This window comes from Elgaria multicarinata, chromosome 7 (genome assembly GCF_023053635.1).
Source record: "Elgaria multicarinata webbii isolate HBS135686 ecotype San Diego chromosome 7, rElgMul1.1.pri, whole genome shotgun sequence".
NCBI lineage: Eukaryota > Metazoa > Chordata > Lepidosauria > Squamata > Anguidae > Elgaria > Elgaria multicarinata.
This window is the reverse complement of record NC_086177.1, coordinates 57,536,173-57,555,221: the sequence shown is the minus strand read 5'-3', so window position 1 is coordinate 57,555,221 and position 19,049 is coordinate 57,536,173. Positions and strand designations below refer to the sequence as shown.

The 19,049-nt window shown below is 42.5% G+C and overlaps 1 protein-coding gene across 3 annotated transcripts in view; it reads left to right on the top strand.

Annotated features, from left to right (window-relative positions):
• The window catches only part of TMEM241 (transmembrane protein 241), a 47,789-nt gene extending 28,953 nt beyond the window's left edge, over positions 1–18,836 (top strand). For all 3 annotated transcript variants that reach the window (XM_063130635.1, XM_063130636.1, XM_063130634.1), the window contains 4 exons: positions 327–396; positions 2,847–2,940; positions 12,277–12,341; positions 17,072–18,836. In XM_063130635.1, coding sequence (XP_062986705.1) covers positions 327–396; positions 2,847–2,940; positions 12,277–12,341; positions 17,072–17,132 — 290 coding nt within the window. In that variant the 3' untranslated portion in view covers positions 17,133–18,836. The remainder of the gene's footprint in view (positions 1–326; positions 397–2,846; positions 2,941–12,276; positions 12,342–17,071) is intronic.
• Positions 18,837–19,049: the final 213 nt, after the last annotated feature.

The window sequence follows — 19,049 nt, the reverse complement described above, 5'->3', positions numbered from 1 at the left end:
CTTATGACCATGAATATAAACAGTGCAAATCGAACTTGTGCATTTTCCGTTGGAAAGTGTGGGATCCACCACTATCATTTTTCCAGCAGAAACAGGTTCACTAAATGCATACTTCCCTTTTCTGCAACCCCTCTTTGAACTGATAATAAGAATCAGAGGCCTCTCAAAAGGATGAGAAAGGACCATGGCAAATTAAAGAGCCCAGAGGCTAGAAAAGGGCCTGTTTTAAAGCTAACATCAGTTACTTTAAATACATTTCCACACAGAAGGTTAATTGTGTGTATTTTTGTGATTTCTCCCATTGAATATATTATTCTAATCCTCAGGTGATCTCTTCAGTGCCTTGGAATTTCCATTTTTGTACTTCTACAGCTTTCACAGCAGTTGCTTTGCCAGGTAATCATACCTTATCCAAGTGAGTGTGCTTGTACATTTAAGAATAAGAGAACCCATTCAACCTTAAGACCCAATTAAAAGTTAGAGGAACGTAAAACCTGAACTAAACATAACCATTTTTTCCTGGCTCTAGCCAGTGAAGGTGTAGAAATGCTGATGAGGATCCAGAACTCTAATTCTTCCTCACTCCTTGAAGTGGCCTCCTCAAAGTGCATGCATGCAATATTGTCCCATAACAGTTGCCAGATATTTTCTGCCTGCCACAGCAGAGTGAAGGCATCCCTCAAAGGCTCACCGACGGATTAGCCCTTGTAATTCATGTTTGCAGCGCTTAAAAAGCATTAGACCATAGTACTCAATTAGCCTCTGTACGTGTGGATTTGTTTTCCTGTACATCTTGTTATTTGGCAGACGTAAGTTGGTTAAAAGGGGCAAGTTTTACAAATATCTTACGAATTTAAGTGGCAACTACTTGCTACTCAGTGAGAATTAAATTATTACTTGATGTAAACAATGTATTGTCCAAATACATCTGTTCATTTATTTACAATGAATCTGCTGCTCAAACTGCAGCGGCTTACATGTTTCTTGGTTCAAGGGTCTAAAACACTCAGTTACTCCAGTCTTTGAACATATTATTAGTCAAGTATAAGGTCAATTAATGTAGAATTTAACAAAATTTACTAATGTTTCAAAATGTAATCCCAGGGTTGATTAATCATGGGATAGTTTCTTTTGGCAAAAGGTTGCAAGATGTTATGGCAGCAAGATTACTAACTGGGACTAAGTAAGTATGTGGAACATAGCTCATCAGTCTGAAAACCAATACACAGCACCCCAATCTATTTCCAAGTCCAATTCAAAGTGTTGGTCTTAATGTTTAAAACACTACATAGTTTGCAACAAAAAGCCCACTTTCTATGGTATGACTGCCTAACTATTAAGGACTTCCTCAGAGGCCCTTATTCAGGTTCCCCCACCTAAAGGTGTTGATTGGTTGGGTATCCATGAGAAAGTCTTTTCAATTGTGGTACCTCCAACCTGGGGGGATGTCTATATGCAGCCCTGGGAATGAGGTCAGAAGGCGGAAGAGCCGTATTGAACTCACTCCCATTGAAAAAATCGGGGTAAGTCCTCAACTTTTTCAAAGCGCAGCTTCATGGGAAAGCCCCAGTGGCTGCAAAGCTGCGTCTGCATCATATAAGTGATGCAGCGCAGAATCGCAGCCACTGTGGGGCTTTCCCCGCATATAGACAGCCCCAAGATAAACCATTTTTATTTGCTCAGGCCTTTTAGATCTTATATTTTTAAATGTAAGGTGTATTTAACCTGGTTTCATCACCTCCCTGCTGCTCTATTTTTACTCTGATTTTTTTATGTATTATACTTGTGTTTTATATATTGTGTTTTAAAATATATGAGAGGCTTTTACAGGTTAAAGCAGAATAGGAATTTTTGAAGTAAATAATAAACTTACAGAAGTTACAGCAGTCTTCGGTGAATAAAGATGAATGAGAACTAAGTTTGAGGCAATACGCTTAATGAACCAAAGTAAGGAAAAGGTCTAGGATTACAATGGCTATATGAGCAGTCAGTAAATAGGAGTACAGAGGTTGAATGTGATTAGTAAGACGTTTCCAAATTAAACTTCAACAATTAGATTCTGTCTCAGCTGGCCAAACTGCAGTGGCCTATAGTTACCAGTTCTAATGACCAGCTGCACTCTTTTAAGCCAAAAAGCTCTCTCACAGGAGGAAATAACAGGCTGGTTAGTTGATCCTCCTTTTTATTGATCCTCCCTACACCATTAGAACTTTAAAGGTTAAACCATTGAAATTGCTGAAATAAGCCAAATTGTCTTGTTTCTTCGACATCCCCACATCTGCCCTCTTTTGTATCTGTTCACTCTAGGATAGCTCCTGCAGCTGTAACTTGTGATAAAGAGGGAATTTCACTAGGTGCTGCATGCATACAAATGACATCTGCTGAAATTTCCTTTTCTATACAACTGTTGAAGATACAGGAGCCCTGTCCTCCTTTCCATATGGTCACCCTAGAGTATATGGTCAGCTAATTTGTTTCTGAAAGGTGAAAAGGTCTAACTTAATAACATCGCTGCAGTAGGACCAACCTCTGATTTCATATATTGGCATGGGTGGTCAAGTATCACTTCCTATCCCATTTGATGGTGCTGTCAAATTGGGTAGGAATAGGGTTGAAGGCAGCTAACAATAAAGCGCAGACAATAATTTGTAATTAAAATCTAAAAGAACGTCAATTAAAAATAAATGACACATTCATTACAATCTAGGATCCAAGCCACTGTCTTTTGTCCTACAAAATAAACTATCCTGTGTCCACTGCTCATCTCTAAAATACTACATTATTTCTGAAGGATGTTTTCTAAATGTAAGAACTCTGTTAATGCCATTATTTACCATGTTCCACAGTGGTCTTCTGGGATTCCTTCTGACCCTACACACAATGAAGCTTAAAAGCAACACAACCTCAGGACAATATGTGACTTGGAGTTTCCTAGCAAAGGTAAGATGGCTCCAGTTCTCTTTGGGTCAGGAGTAGAGTAAGAGTAACCATATGTTTGTGCTTTTACTCCATCCTATTCTCAAGTTCATCTACTGTGAATAGTTTCCCCAACCACACTTTCTGTCCACCTTAATTATATGAATAAATAGGATGTTAAGAGTGGCAAAAGGATGGAGTCCTTCTCTTCTTCAAGGCAAATTTCATTTGCAGAGTGGTATTTGTAATCTGCATTTGTAATTATCCAGTCCAAACCAGGCTGTAGTATTAATGCGTAATAAGAGTTTGGTCTTGTGAATGCCCCTGCAGATGGATGCATTTCATTGTTAGACTCTAACAATAAAAACACAGATGTTCATCCAGTGTAAAATGATGGACCTCTATTAAAGTTCTTTGTTGTTTCAATTTCTGGACACACTATTGTCTTCAGCATTAATTGCTTCCATAGTGGCAATCTCCTTTCTGACAACGTTGTTTTTCTGGAGATTGCTTCCAGATTTTGTCAAAAATGAACTTAGTGGCAAGGACTACCAATCCAGCTACAATTTAATGTAGCTACTTATACTGTGGTCTTTTAATCTAGGCTGATTTGTAGGGCTTGTATTAGAATTTTCATTTGCATTCCCTGCATTGTCAACATCTGGGGAGATCTGTACATGCATAGGGCAACTTTTCCTTAACATACTGAGAATTGTACTGAAATGGGGCAGATTCCCCCTGCTCCAGGTTTCTGTTCAACAAAATGTGTGTGAATGGAAATCCTGTTGTCTTAATTCAGTTTATGGTCTTATAATTCACAATCCGACACATGTTTACTCAAAAGTAAGCCCCACTGAGTTCAATGGGACTGAATCCCAGGTAATTGTGTATATTAGCAGAAATGGTGAACCTGTGGCCTTCCAGATGTTGCTCCAACTCCCATTGTCCCTAACCATTTGGCCATGCTGGCTGGGGATAACTGGAGTTGGAGCCCAGCAAGGTCTCCAATATAGGATTGCAGCTTTAGTGTCTTTAATTCCTTACATATGCAACAGAAATGACCTTTTGTCCTAGTGTAGCCAATCAGAATTTGCCAGTGCAACTTCTGTACCATTTCAATATCTGACAAGGATGTAGGGGAAAGGAGTGATGCAAGTGACTTGAAGGCTTTCTGTGTGTTTCCATAGAGACAGCTTGATAATAGCTTTGTCACATCGAGCACTGGAACTGCTGCAGTGCCTTCAAAACAGTCTCCTTAACAACACCTTGGTGTCTAACATTATCATTACATTTTTTTAGGAAGTAAAGTGATCTGCCTCGATACTGAAGAATACAAGATCAATATGAATCTTTCCAACAAGAGAGAGATCCTAGTTAAAAAATTTGAGCGAGATTAAATCCATCAGAAGAATGCACAAAATTTTATTGTAGCGACATTGTTTTTAAAGGTGTTCAGTAAATTGATTAGCTGCAGGAATCTAAAGAGATATTACTCAGGAAGGAAGGCAGATGTTGGAAGATGGATCTTAACATACAATAGGCAAGGGCAGAGTTATGTGATGTGGCTATGCACTATATCAGCACAAGTAATAGTAGTGAAGTGATAATTATTTTATATTCTACCAGTTTTCATAAAGGCTTGTAGGGTAAGGTAGGAGAAAGTTACCTATTCCAAGTTTAAATGTAAAAGTAGACAAGAAGAGATAATAAATAGAATGAAATTTCACTACTGGGCTGTTCTACACCCCAGTTTTACAACAGTAGTTCCTCACTGACAGCTAAACAGCAGTCTTTGAAGCCCAGTTGATCTAATTCTCTCCACCACCCTGGTCATTCCTATATACCAGTCATTATAGCCTTTTCCTGGTCTCAGGTCATGTTCTGAAGGCAAGAATTTGCTGAAGCTAAGCCGGTTTGCGTTTGGTCAGTTCCTAGATGGGAGATTACCTAGGATTGTAGATCTGATGCCTTGAGCACCAACAATAAAGAAAGACATGATATATATGTAAAAAAGCAAATAGCAAGGGTGAAGTGATCTTCCTTCCCATCATCCTGCGATACTTCTTTCTTCCTTTCGCCCACCCCAATCCATGTATGAGACTATCACATTAACTGTGAAAGATCCTGACTGAATGACACAAACAAAACAGATGTTCTCTAATGATCAGTGCCCACTCAACCATAATTACATCAATTTAAATAAGCATTCCATACATTCCTATAACTCGTTGTTATGTATTTCTCCCATCTGATGAAGTCACTTCTGCTTCCTGATACAAGAATAGAAGTTAATTCTAGGTTCTATCCAAGTAAATTTCTCATTGAGAATTATCCTCTGCATCAAGATTTCTTTCCATTCCCATTTTGGCACTCGTGTGTGTGTGTGTGTGTGTGTGTTTTAATTTAGTCTTTCTCTTAAGTTATTTATATTCGGGGAGTTTATGCTGAACAATGATTCATAGACATAATCGGGAATGAAGGAAATGAATAACAACTATAGGTCTGGGAATAATTTCCATTGCTAATTTTCAAGTACAAACTCCAGATGTTTAGTGGACTGAGCACAGAAGAAAATGCTAATTTAGAATATTTTAAAATTACACCATTTTATGTTGGACGTTCTTCAAAGAAAGTACAGTTTTGATTCTGATTCAGTGTAATAGCCTAGTCTTTCTTTCCAGATCGATGTTTTTCTGGTTTTCATACTTCATCCCACATCTTATCTGAAAAACTGTCTCTTTAGTGCAGTTCTTCTCCTATGTTTCTCAGTGCAATTCCAGATGGAGGGTTTGACAATTGGTGGGATAGGTAGGAGTGCCCAGGACAGGGGAGAAGGACAGGCCAGAAGAAGGGAAGGGAGGTAAGACATCTTTGTGCTACCCCAGGCCCCCTCCTCCTCCCGTTGGAGGTTACTCTGGTTGCCATAGCAATAGCACATCAGGCCTTAAGGTGCTGGTAATAAATGCCAGCTTGGTAAAGAGAAAAATAGCTGCTAAGCAAGCTGACTTGGAATGTGTTCCTGAGAGACCTGAGAAGATGAACATTTCTCCCAGCTTAGGGACAAAAGTCAGAGCTCAAATCTTGGACATCCCACCCCTCCACCCACTGATTTCAGGGCCTTCCTCCTGACTCCTCCAGCTACAGTAGAGGAATTCCAACCTTGCGGGGTGGAGGGCTGAAGGCGTGTTGTGGGGGTGGGGGTGGCGGTGGGTGGGGAGGGAGGGAGCAGTTCTGTAACTGAAGAATCCACAGCCCCCTCAGCCTCCAGCCATGTCCCTGACACAAAGAGGAATTTAAACCAGTTCTGAGGCTGGTCTAAATGGAATGACAGGAGGAGATTTTTTTTCTTGAAGTTTAAAAACAAAACAAAACATGGAGGCCAAAAGAATAAGGGGAAAAGCCTCTGCCATGGCTTCTGCCCTGCCAGCAAGAGCCCAGCACAGCTTTGCATAGATTGAAGCCTCTGTAATCAGGTCTTCCATTGTTCGGACCCCTCACCCTTGGGATGCTCATTAAATCCTAAAACACAGGGACACCCAAATGTATGCAATTATAGTCTCAATGTCTTTTTTTAAAAGAATAAGAGAAGCCACTTCGGGTGAAGGGGCAGAAGGAGGGGACACTTAACCCTCCTTCATCTATCACCTACTCCAGATATCATCAGCTGGCTCTCCCCATCCCTCATGTGGGGTTTCCCCCTCGTTCCAAAGAATTCATTCAGATGCAGGGACTCTGATGCAATTTTTTTTTAAAAAAATGGAGCTTCTTCCTTTAGGATAGCCGTCCCCAGGCTGGTGCCCTCCATGTGCTTTGGACTACAACTCCCAGCCAGTGTGGCCATTGGCCAAGGAGGGCGCTAGGCTGGAGGAAGGCTGTTCTTGACTTGTGCAGTCCATTGCATTTGAGGATTGGACTTTTCCACTGAAAAGAGTGAGTGATCGGATTCGCATCTACAGTACACATTCTGATTGGATTCAGACAACACGATAACCAATGGTGGTTTAAATAGACAATGGTTGGTTATTTGGCCAAAATAACCAACACTGTACAGAATTGGCAAATTGAACCACTGTTGGTTATCATGTTGTGTGGAGGCCACCATTGGGTATTTCCTCAGCCACCATTCGTTATTTCATCAGCCATGGAACTGCAAGGCAAGAGAGGTCAAAGCAGCTGCTACTGCTCTAGTCCAGCCGGCAGAATAGATTTTCAACACCAATGGCTGATGGGATACTAGCGGGAGGACCAGCGGGGGGAGAGGGAGGGGGATGAGGGAGTCAACTCAATGTGGACTAATAATCAACTCAGCTCTAATCCTAAACTACACCATGGTTGATTATTATCACGTTGAGGGGGAGTACCCCCTAGACGAACAACTGTCAAGTTGATTATTACCCTACCGTTGACTATCGAGTTGTCCGAATGCAACCACTGACTTCTGGGTTGCAAATCATCATGACTGAATAAAATGCTTTTCAAATTATTCTTGTGTAACTCCCATAGCAGCTTTACCACATTTTATCTTTTCATGGAAAGTTAATACGTTTCTCCTTTTCATTCCTTTCTGCTGTATTCAAAAAATAACCTGGGCAATTTTCTTTTCCATTGCATCATCTGAGAAGCAGCAGGAACAGCTGAAAAAGTGGCAGAATCAAGACTTTAGCTGTATGAGGTGTATGCAGCAGGGTCAGCAAAGCATTTTTTGAGCTTTGGCCTAGGAATTATTTGCTTTTTAAAATAATATCCCGAAGGAGTCATAGGCTGGGAAATAACATTAGAAATGGAAAATAAGGATAGATAATTATTCCCAAATGGCCAGCAGAAGCACTGATAGAACACTTGTTCTTGTTCTTGATGAATTCATATAAATAAAGCCATTTTTAGCATTTCTGAGCTGTTTTCAATGCCATTGCCTTCCCAAACAATGGCAATGTAGCAAAGATAAGACAACAATTTCCTGTTCCAAAGCGGCTGACAAATGTGAGGAATGTGCTGGCATTTCAGTTACTTGTTGATATTTAGTCACATTTTGGTCTTGTTTTGCTGCTGTTGATTTAATATAATGAGTATGTCTAGAATGGCTTTTCAGAAGTGATACAGGAGGAGTTTAAAATCTGGTTGATGACACACAATAAAGCAATTGGTAGAATCTGTGGGATAGGATCCTAATGACTGTGAGTGGCGTTCATCTCTCACAAAATGTTGTTTCTTTTGGCGATGCGTCTTCTCTTTTTTTGGCGAATCACAAATGGCCACCCTAATGGAAGGTTTACAGGCCTATACCTGGCCTAGAGGCATTAGCTCCCAGGATTGTGTGAATACATGCACTGACAAGATATGATTGAGAAGCACAAAGCATCTTGTTGTTTCACTACTTTAGACTCTAGACTTATTGGTTTTATAACCCTCAAGCCCAAACTTGCTGGTCTTACAGGGAGTCGCCTCTTTAGATGGGAATGTGTATTGCTTCACTTACTTTCTTCACTTGGAGTCTGTGCTGGTCAGGCCACCTCTGTGTGGACCTCACAAGGGTCAGTAACCGATTCACATTTTGATAATGGCTGGGCAATTGACAAATGAGCATGTCCAGAGGAGGGCGACAAGAGATCCCCTTAGTTTGCATGCCATGTTTCAGGTGTTTAGGTTTCGTGATCTTGGAGCTATGACACTGAGAGACAGCATTCTCTTTTATTATTATAGATAGCAATGGCATTAAATTGGTGGAATTTACTTCCAAGGGAATATGTTTTGGGTTGTGGCGTAAAGCGCTTAGCACATTTGAACAGTACGTTGCTAATTCATGGTTAATTAAAAATCATAAAAAATAATCTCTCTCTCTCTCTCTCCCTCCCTCCCCCTGGGGGTAGGGGTGTTCCATAAGCCCCCAGGTTCTTCCTAGCATTCTTGTCAATGCTTTTGCTTTCTGGTTCTACGTTATCACTCTTAAGACCCTGCATCATATCGAAATTAGGGAGAAGTGCTAAATATATCCTTTCCAGCATCAATCAATTTTAATTGGCTACAAGGGTCAATAACTGATTCAAGTGAAATACAGATTAGCAAGTTGTGTGACTGAAGATGAGAAGTTCTGCAGATAAAATGTGTAAATGGTTACATGTGACTTAATTTTATGAGAGCATAAAGGACTATATCACCCAAGATGGAAGCCAAACAATGTTTTGTTTTCTTAAAATCAGGGACTGGGTAGTTGGTGTCTCTTTTTAGCTGTATAAAACTGCATTTATTGAAGCTTCTCTAGCATTTTGTTTCTTCATTAAAGTTGCATCCATTCTCATGACATTTAATTAACATGTATTGCTGCAGTCTTTATTCCTAGGTCTGAGAACTGAGATTCAGCATATAAAATAAGCTAATTTGGAAATGTTACTAGAATATAAACTTTGAATTAGTTGTATGACAAGAACTGTGTCCTGGTTCAAATGTAACACAGGTTCCCTGCAAACTATGAGCTCCAAACTTGTGCATCTAACTTTTCCCTTTCTTGGCATTAGCTATGGTTTCATGTTACATATGTATTTTCACAAACCATGTTTAGTGCAAAAACCAGGGTTGCAAACCCACTTCAACCCCTGGCTATAATCTTGAATTTACAAAGGAACCATGGTTTGCACTGTTGTACACATACTGCAAAATCATAGTTAATGCTGCAAAGGCAGGAGAGAAATGGCTGAGGAGAGGAAATATGCATGAGGCCGAGTCCTGATTCGGAAATCATATTTTCCCAATTGTTATGTCTGCCCCAGCATAACATCTGCACTGGGCTTACTACTTAAGCGATGTTGAATAAGGAATGTTCGTTATCTTTCAGAATAGGTTAATGTCAGGAATATTGTTTCATGGAGCAGCTTTTGACCTGGTATGAGTTTTGAAAGTACGTTTTTTCTATACCTATTTGAGCTAAGCTGAATGCTGTAAAATAATGACCAATTACTTTCAAACTCTTCTGAAATATCTTACTGACATGTCTAATAGTTCAGGGGCAGGGCAAGTGCTTTGAATCCAGAAGGTGGCAGGTTTGGTCCAGCGGCCCTGGGAAAGATCTCTGCCTGAGAGCTAAGCTACCCATGATGTTAATTGTGTTATATAAGTCATTTTATAAGTAGTCATGGAAGGGTGAAGGGGAACCAGGATTGAGACCATGGAAGGTACAAAAGGGGAGATTAATACTTTCCTTGCTCTGCTGAGTTTCTATTACAGTATTCACCGCTGTAGGAGTGAGCAGTCTTTTCTCTGTGGTGGACTACATTCCCTGTCAGCAATCTGAGCATTTCTATACGAGGCTTTTATTGCATACTTGAGATTGGTCACTCATGGAAGTTTGCAGTTCCTTTACATGATGTCATCAACCTCCAGAGTGTCCCCCGTGCTTTTCGAACTTTGTACTGCTTTTAAAAAGATTGGAGATAAGCCAATAACAAACAATGTGAGATATTGGCAGTGTGTAATGATGGCATTATATTATAACACAGACACAAGATGGCGCTGTATAATGAAACTAAAGAGAACATTGCTAAGAAAGGAAGATTTCAGTTCAAATCACATGTCTGCCTTGAAGAGGAGTCCATTGTAATAATGCAAAGAAGCTGGAAGTGCCCTTTTAAGGGTGCAGGATTTCAGCCTGGTGTGGTAAAGCCCTGTGTGTATGTGGCTCGTATTGGTGATAGGGGTGGCAAAAGCAAATAGTGGGCAGGGCCAGAGGCTAAAGTGGGTAGGTCACCCCTTTTCTCTTTCTGCCACCCACTTTTCTCTGTTCCTTTCCCTTTCTACACAGCTAGGCTGCCACAGAAGGGACAGGTTGCACTTGCCATAAGGTCTGAACTGAACACATGCAGAGGGCTTTTCAAATCAGGCTGAGGGCTGCATGAAGTTAGGCCCCTGGTCTAAGGAGACTAGTGGCTGTACTCCAGGGTCTCAACCAGAGCAATTTCCCATCATCCGCTACCTGATCCTTTTCACTGGTGATGCCAGAGGGTAGCATCCAACATTAGTCCTGTGTAGGGTAGACCCATTGAAATGGATTGGACTCAAGTTAGCCATGACTAACTGACATCAAATTAATTTCAGTGAGTCTACCCCTATGTAGGACTAACATTGGATACTGAATCTGGGACATTCAGCAGAAAAATCATGGTGCTCTGCCAACTGAGCTCAGTCATTCCCTATTGTAATCTGAGACAGGGAAGGACTCCTTCCTGCCTTCATCCTTGTCACCTTACTTGGGAGCTCCAATGGCAGCAGCAGGTTTCTGTGGTGGCAGCAGCACCGGTGGGAGAATGGTTGAGAAACACACTTGCCAAACAATTCCCAGAGAGTTCACTGTACAGTGGGGTTCCCATCTCCAAATCCAACACCACATTGCACTCTTAATCCCTCCCGAAACCTGAGGTTATTTCTTCTCCTTTGTGGCAACGGCCTCATATAAAATAGACCTATTCTATCAATTTTAAAAAATTCAACTATCCCTGTTTACATTTGGAGGATTTCGCACTGGAACAACCTGTTTCTGCTTTATCCTTAAGCAAACCGCACACTGAATGCTTTGATTTCCCTCTCTCTCTCTTTCACACACACACACACACCATTTATGCATTTTTAAAGATAAACACAAAAATTTGGCACACATGAGTTATTTGTTTTCTTTGCTTCCTCTCAGTATGCATGTGGTGTCAGTTATATTTTGTTTCTATTTGGGATTGCAGACTCTTTATATAAGTCTTGGCTTGCATAGCAGTGGAGAGTGACAATTATTCACGCCAGCAGTAATGTCTGCTAAGAAGTAAGCCCCACTGAGTTCTATGGGACTTTCTCCCAGGTAAATGTGTGGAGCAGCGATGGGAGATGTGAGGACCCCCTAGATGTTGCTGGATGGCCTGTGATGAGGGATGATGGGAGTTGAGTATATGGAAGGCCACATGTTCCCCATCTCTGGTATATAGAACTGCAACCTAATTCACCTTGCAGCTGGGTGGCTAAACACTTTGCAGGGTTATGATATATATTTTGTTAAAATCTTGAGAATCAAAGAGGTTTTTTGTGTTTTTATGATGGAAGAAATATATATGTAAAAACACATTTTGAAGCACAGTCCTATTTATGTTTAGTTGGAAAAAAAGTCCCACAACTCCCCAGCGTTCTGTAGGACTTTTTCTGTCTAACCATGCATAGAGGGCCTCCACTGGATTGCACCATAAATAACTTCATGATTGGAACGTGAATTGAAACTATGTTCTTATCTTTATTTACTGCTCATCTCTCAAGAGATTTTTATATTGTTTATATTGCTATGAACGTACAAGAAGTTAGTGTCACAAACCGTCATCTTTCTTGTTAATTTTCTAGGTTATCACAGCTGGTCTATCTCCATTCTTCTTTGAGATTGCATTGAATGTACCGACAGCCTGTTGGTATGTATTTCACAAAAAAGGATTGTGGGTTGTTGTTGATTTTTACATTTCTTGTTAGATCTTTCTATTATATTCCTTAGTTTCCTCAGATATTTCTTTTTAAAACCACAACAGTTAAGCTGCCCAGAAATAACACCTCGTGTCCACCACGAGACGGAGGTATTTATTGCGTGCAGTGCAGCATGAAAGGGTAAATGAGAAGGGCAGCCTTAAAGGAAGAAGTGTAGACTGCTCAGCAAAGGAGTATCAAACAGTACTTTATGGGTAGAGGGAACGTCATTCAGAAAGGTTGTTTAGAGGAAATAAAATCCATTAAGTTACAGTCCTATACACCAGAGGTTGGATAGCCTGCAGGTCAATTGCCTTTCTTCTGTGCAGCCCCTAATCACACGACTGCCACCCCCGCCCCAAAGCTCTGCACTGAAGGAGTTGGGGACTTTCCCCAACTTTTTTAGCTTGGAGCAAGGCTCCACATCTCTGCGGAGCCTTTTTAAGAAAAAAACAAAAGAAATAAAGGGGGGATCCCAGTATGGAGGGAGCACCCCATTCCTACTCCCTTGTTTCCCTCCCTCTTAGCTGTAAATGCGATCCTTTGCATTTACAGCTTTTTAAAACAACCACCCAGCCCCACTTTTTAAAAAACAAATCTACCCTTTGAAGAGGGGGCACCGATGCTCCCAGGCGCCCCTGGACTGGTGGTGTGTGGACAAGCCCCAGATGTGACGATGGCCACGGGCTTAAATGGCTTTAAAAGGGGGATTAGATAAATTCATGGAGGTTGAAGCTATCAGTGGCTATGAGTCACGACAGCTCTACAGGACCTCCATTTCAAGGGCAGTAGGGAGCAAAAGGTTCATTCATACCCTCACCTGTGGGTGTACTGGAGGTGTCTGGTTGGCCACTGGGAGAAGGCTGATCTAGATGGACCTTTGGACTGATGGAGCATGGTTTGTCTGATGTTCGGGTGAAACAGTAACAATAGGAGCTGGATTATGTGGAATATCTGCCTGAGAAAATAGACTGTTTTTAAAAGTGGACTGTTTTAAGCTGTTACTACACGTCAGTATCTCCGCAGCTCAACACAATGCCAGTTTACTTGGGAGCGAGTCCTGCTGATGTTCAGGAGGGCTTACTCCCAAGGAAGTGGACATAGGATGTTTCTAATGGTCTCTGCCTCTGCTCCCTTTCCCCACGCAGTTAAATGGTGTCAGGCAGCATTGCCGAAAACCACCATCTCCTTAGCGTTCTGGGCTTATCATGAATAATTGTATAATTATGAAATGGCCTGTTCTTACGGTGGTTATATAAGAACCTGCCTTTTGAGGAACAATGGCCCTGGCATGATTTACAAAGCAGTCTGGAGAAGCTAAGCGTTTAAGTGAGCGTAATGCTATTAACAACCCAGACAGCTTGGTCAGCTTTACATGCTTACGGTTGTCAAAAAAAGAAAGAAAGGGAAAAAAGCCCTCTTAACAATAAGCGGGACAAGAGTTTGTTTTATTTATAAAAAAAGTTCTGTAAGGAGCTTTGCTGTTTCATAAACTAAGCCTCGGAGCTGAAGTGTGAGGTCGTAACACTTAATCGTTGAAGGGGGGCCCTTCACTGGTTCTTCTCGAGAGGGTCCTTCGGAAAGGGTCGGAGACGCGACTTGCCCTCCTTGAAGACGAATGAATTGTGGGCTGACAACTTGGGAAACAAAAGACGGTGCCACTGAAGTCAGCTACCTCTGGAAGCCCTTTGTTTCAGGCCCCCTTGCACACAAAATGAGTGTGGAGTAGGAAATGTCCTTGCTAGGAGCCAGGGAAGGGCCTCGGGGGAATGTCTGGTATTCACCATTGTCTTGTGTGACACGCCGGCTGGACAGAGTGTTATATAAGCAGGTAGGAAATCAAAGGGATCCACCCAGTTCATTGTGAAGGTTCCTTCCCAAGCCTTGCCGGGCTTGTTCTGTAAGAGCTGTATTCTTTGTGCAGCTCTGTTTCAACTGCAACATAAAGAGAGACGCCCAAGTAGCTCTGACTTTGAGATGGGACAAAACTTTGCCAAAAGCAAAACTACAGTGTAGTGCAGCCTTCCCCAACCTGGGGCCTTGCAGATATGTTGGACTACAACTCCCAGCATCCCCCTTTGATTTCCTACTTGCTTATATAACACTCCATCAGGCCCCCTGAGGGATGCTGGGAGTTGTAGTCTGACATGTCTGGAAGTAATTGTACTTTATCTGTGCTTTTTGTACTCTACTGACTGTTTAACACACAATTTGTGTATTTGTATAATTGCTTTGTCTAATTGTCTCTATTTGGGGCATTACTCAATATAATTGCAGTTGTGTGCTCTTTAGCATTTGTTTTGTTTCTATTCAACTGCTGCCCTCTTTGGTTTGTTGGGAGTTGTAGTCCAACACATCTGGAAGGCCCCCGATTGGGGAAGACTGGTGTGGTGGCTACAATTTGGGGCGTATGCTGTGGTGTTGTTGGTCCAAATTCCTGCTTGGCCAGATTGCTTACTGGGTGATCTTGGGCCAGTCACTCTCCCTCAGTCTAACCTGCCTTGCAAGCTTGTTGAGGATAAAGAATGAGGGAGGGGGGATATCATGCCTGCCATCTTCAGCTCCTTGAAAAGGAGGTAAATGGAAGAAAGATCCGTAATTTCAAATAGCTGCATATTAGATGACATTACACTCGATCTTTTTTTACTTCCTGGACTAATCAGCAAGCAGCTCTCTTCTCTGAGAGCGCCTCCTACAAGAAGATTTATTTATTTTTAAAGATGTGCACATAGCACCTTGACCTGGTGACGGCTGCCTATTGGCTTGGATCCAAAGGGCCACACCCGGCATGAAGCCTTTCCTGCCCACCCTGTTGCTGCAGCCCCTCATGTCTCCCCTCCCAAAGTGCTGCTGCTGAGGGTACCCTCTGGAATGGAGGGTGAGATGGCATGTGAGGGCTGCAGGAGGGCTTGGAATTGGGGACCCACCACCATCACGGTCGGAGGGCAGGAGTGCCTTGTGCTCACACCCAGGGATTTTGGATCCAAGTCACTATATAAAACGGGTGATGAACCCCTTTCGGTCCAAGGGCCGAATTCAGTTTCAGAGAAGCTCTCAGGGAATGCATTCCAGTGTTGGCTGGGGCAGAAGGCAAAGGGGGTGGAGCCAGAGTCAAAGGGGCGGGACCAGAGGCAAAAGAGGTGGGTCTAAATACCCCCCCTCTCTCTCTCAAAAAGCCAACTTATTTTACCTTAAAGTTATTACTGCCAGTAGCTAAGCCTTAGTAGAGGGGTGCATTTGAACCTTTCTGAATGGTGCTGGAGTGGGAACTCACTGCGCAAAGGCCAGGGGGAAGGGGCGTGGGACTAGAAGAAGGGTGTGTGGCCATCTGGGAAAGCCCAGAAGGGCCAGATTGAGCCCACGAGCTTCTAGTTCAACTCCCTGATGTAAACAGGCCTGTCTTGAACATAATTGTTAAATCGTGGCTGTGTCTACACATTTTAGTTGGGAATGCTTGTATTATACAAGTTTGTACAATACTTTACAGTATTGTAGAAAAAATAATCTGGGTGATGTGTTAATTCCCTACAGGCTGTGATCTCTCCTCCAGCAGCATCTGACCTAATAGAGATATGGATCCTGACCTGCAAACGCATAGATGCAGGCATGGCAAGGAGTTACCTTGTTATACCCCGATCTTTCTTAGAGGAGGGAACACAACCCCAAAGGAGGAGGAAGGGCAGTGATGCTTGTGAGAGATCCACTCCTTGATCCGAGCCAGTGCTTCAGAATACTCCAGGTTAATCTTACTGTAGTCCAGCCTGGGATTTATACTAGACTGGGAGAACCAAGGGAATTCTACAAGGAAGAATAAGCTCCAATCTACAGCAAGCAGGATATAGCAGTATGAAAGCGGTACATGGTATGTGTCAATGGGCCCCAACAGTTGTCAGTGCACTTCAATACCACTGTGAAGTAGTAGTGTGGCTCCTGCCTTTTATATACCATTTTCATACCGCTTTCATAGTGCAATATCCTGCTTGCTGTAGATTAGGCCTAAGAGTTTGCTAGTGGTTGTTTGTAAAGAAGGAACCTGAACATTAAACTTCGCATCTGTTATGTTCATTCCATAATCACGTTCTTGTTTCTAAAAGTCCCGGGTCTTCTGACTACTACAAGGACTACCCATTCCTCTGTAGAACTCTGGGACAGAGTCATCAGAGGGAACGGGGGAGGGAGGGGAGGGCAACCAAGAGGATCTTGCAAGGCGAGAACATCTGCAGCGATGCGTGTGTGTTGTCTGAAGGATTCCGAGTCCTGTGCTTAAGAGTGAAATGTCACGCAACTGGCAGGACTATCCAGCAGGCCTGGATGAGGGATCCCAGTCCTGCCGTCGGACCTTTGGCTGCCGAAGTGTGTTGGTGCAGCCATCATTGCTTACAGTTGCTTCAAACACCCAGAAGGCTTTGGGGTCTATTCCAAAAAGATCCCCTGAATGCCATGGTCTTCAGTCCCTGCCATTCTGAGCCACACCACTAAGGTAGCCCTGCAGCAGTGGGAAGCAGGCTGCGGTCATAATCTCAGCAAATTATCCGAGGTTGTTATTCCATTACTTAACAAGCTGAAGAAATCCTGCAGCGTGAAAATGGTTGGCTTTTTGGCAGCACCCTCCTGACTGTGTTTTTTGTGATTGCCCAAGTGAATCTTTGTTAATAAAACTTCTCCTGTGCTTCCTTTACAGCCTTTTGCTTGGTGGATTTGCTGAAGGCTTGCTTCTTTACACTGAAAGGACTGACACGTGAGGAATGAGGAAGAAGAAGAAAATAATTAAATGTTCCCATCAGGGATAAATTGTTATGACTGAGAAACCTGAGAATAAACGTCAAGAGCAACAGCAGCAACAATGAAGAATGGCAGATAAACAGCAAGTTATCTGCAGTGCGATCCTAGGCATGCCTACTCAGATGTAAGTCCCATTGAGATTAATGAGACTTACTTCCAAGTAGGTGTGTATAGGGCTGCAGCCTTAATTCTTTCTTCTGAGCCGCAAAATGCTCTTAATAGCAGTTTGGAAAGGTGGGGCTTGATTAACTTTATGCCAGCTTTGCTAAAGTGCAGGGTTTCAACTAAACTGGGGAGGGACAGTGCTTATTCTGCCCACCCCATCCCTGATCCAATCTTTCTTTAACTTCTGCAAAGCAACTGTAAGGATGCTTCAATATATCTGGGTAGAGGGAAGCAAACAGATGAAGTAGTGTAGCCACCATGGCATGACTTTTGATTTGGCCACATTTGATAATCAAGTGGTAAATTCACAGATTGTCATCTTTTGGAATGAGTGTTTATGTGTCTGCCCCACACTCCTTTAAAAGGTACTGTGCCTTACTTCAAAATGAGGTAAGCTGGGCCTGTTGCATTTGGTGGCCCTCCTACTCATTCTGTGGACCTCTGTCCTAAAGTTCTGCCCTAATGGCACCACTGCCACTCAGCCACGAAGTTCACTGGACAACCTAGGACCAGTCTCTCTCTCTCTTTTTTTTTTCTTTGCCTAACCTATCCTAACCTGGTGCTGTCCAGATGTATTGGAGTACAACCTAGGACCAATCTCTCTCTCACTTTTTTTCTTTGCCTAACCTATCCTAACCTAGTGCTCTCCAGATGTATTGGAGTACATCTCCCATCATCCCTAGCCAGCAAGGGCATGTTTGGGGAAGGCTAGGTTATAGCATGGGTGGGCAACGTGTGGCCCTCCAGACCTTTTGGCCTATAAGTCCCATGAGCCCTTACCATTGACTACCCACCCATGGCTTATAGGATTTCAGCCTAAATTGACTGTGGATGTCTCTCTGTGCCTGCAGACAAAGGAGAGAGTTGCAGTCTCCCTGTGTCCTTTAGTCTATGAGAGGACAGGCATAATAGTTAAGGTGACTTAACTTTTGTAGTTATGTATTTGTGAGTAAAAACAATTCCTATTGACTCTGAAGTGTAAGCACATTGAGGACTGGAATTTACAAGCTTCTGTATGAAAACGCAAGTGACATTATTATTGAGCATGTGCCTTGCAGAGGGGTACCAATTATGTAGACGGTTCTCTTCTCAGAGCCTCTGCTGAGTTATGAGTTGGCCTCCAAGGAGCTGAACGTCCTCCACTGCTTCATAGCACAAGAAGAGCTGCTTTCCTTGTGGAACACATCTGTATTTTTTGAGGAACCAAGGGCTGAGCGACCTGAACCACTGTGAACACACAGGTGCTATCTCCAGTAAATTCCGCAGTAACCAGCATCTCCTGGAAGATGGACGTACCCAATCCGAACTGCCAAGTTCAAGCTTGTGACACTTTCTTCTTCTTCTTCTTCTTCTTCTTCTTCTTCTTCTTCTTCTTCTTCTTCTTCTTCTTCTTCTTCTTCTTCACTAAGAGACACAAGGCCTTTGGAGTGATAACCGAGTGGCACATCAAAGTTGCATTGAATGTAAAATCATTCACAAGTAAATCTTATTTCTGTTTATCCATGTGTCTTGGTTTCCATCCATCTCCCCCTCCTTACATTCAGCTATTTTTACAAGAAATATCTATAGATCTTTGCGCTTCGGGCGATACTTGCATGCTATGTTAGATTTAGTTTTGACTCTACTTATTTGAATGCAAATACACTGACCCTGTATTTTGAAGCTGTTTGCAGTGCTGTTTCAGCTGACTGTTGCAAGCTGTTTCCATAGCA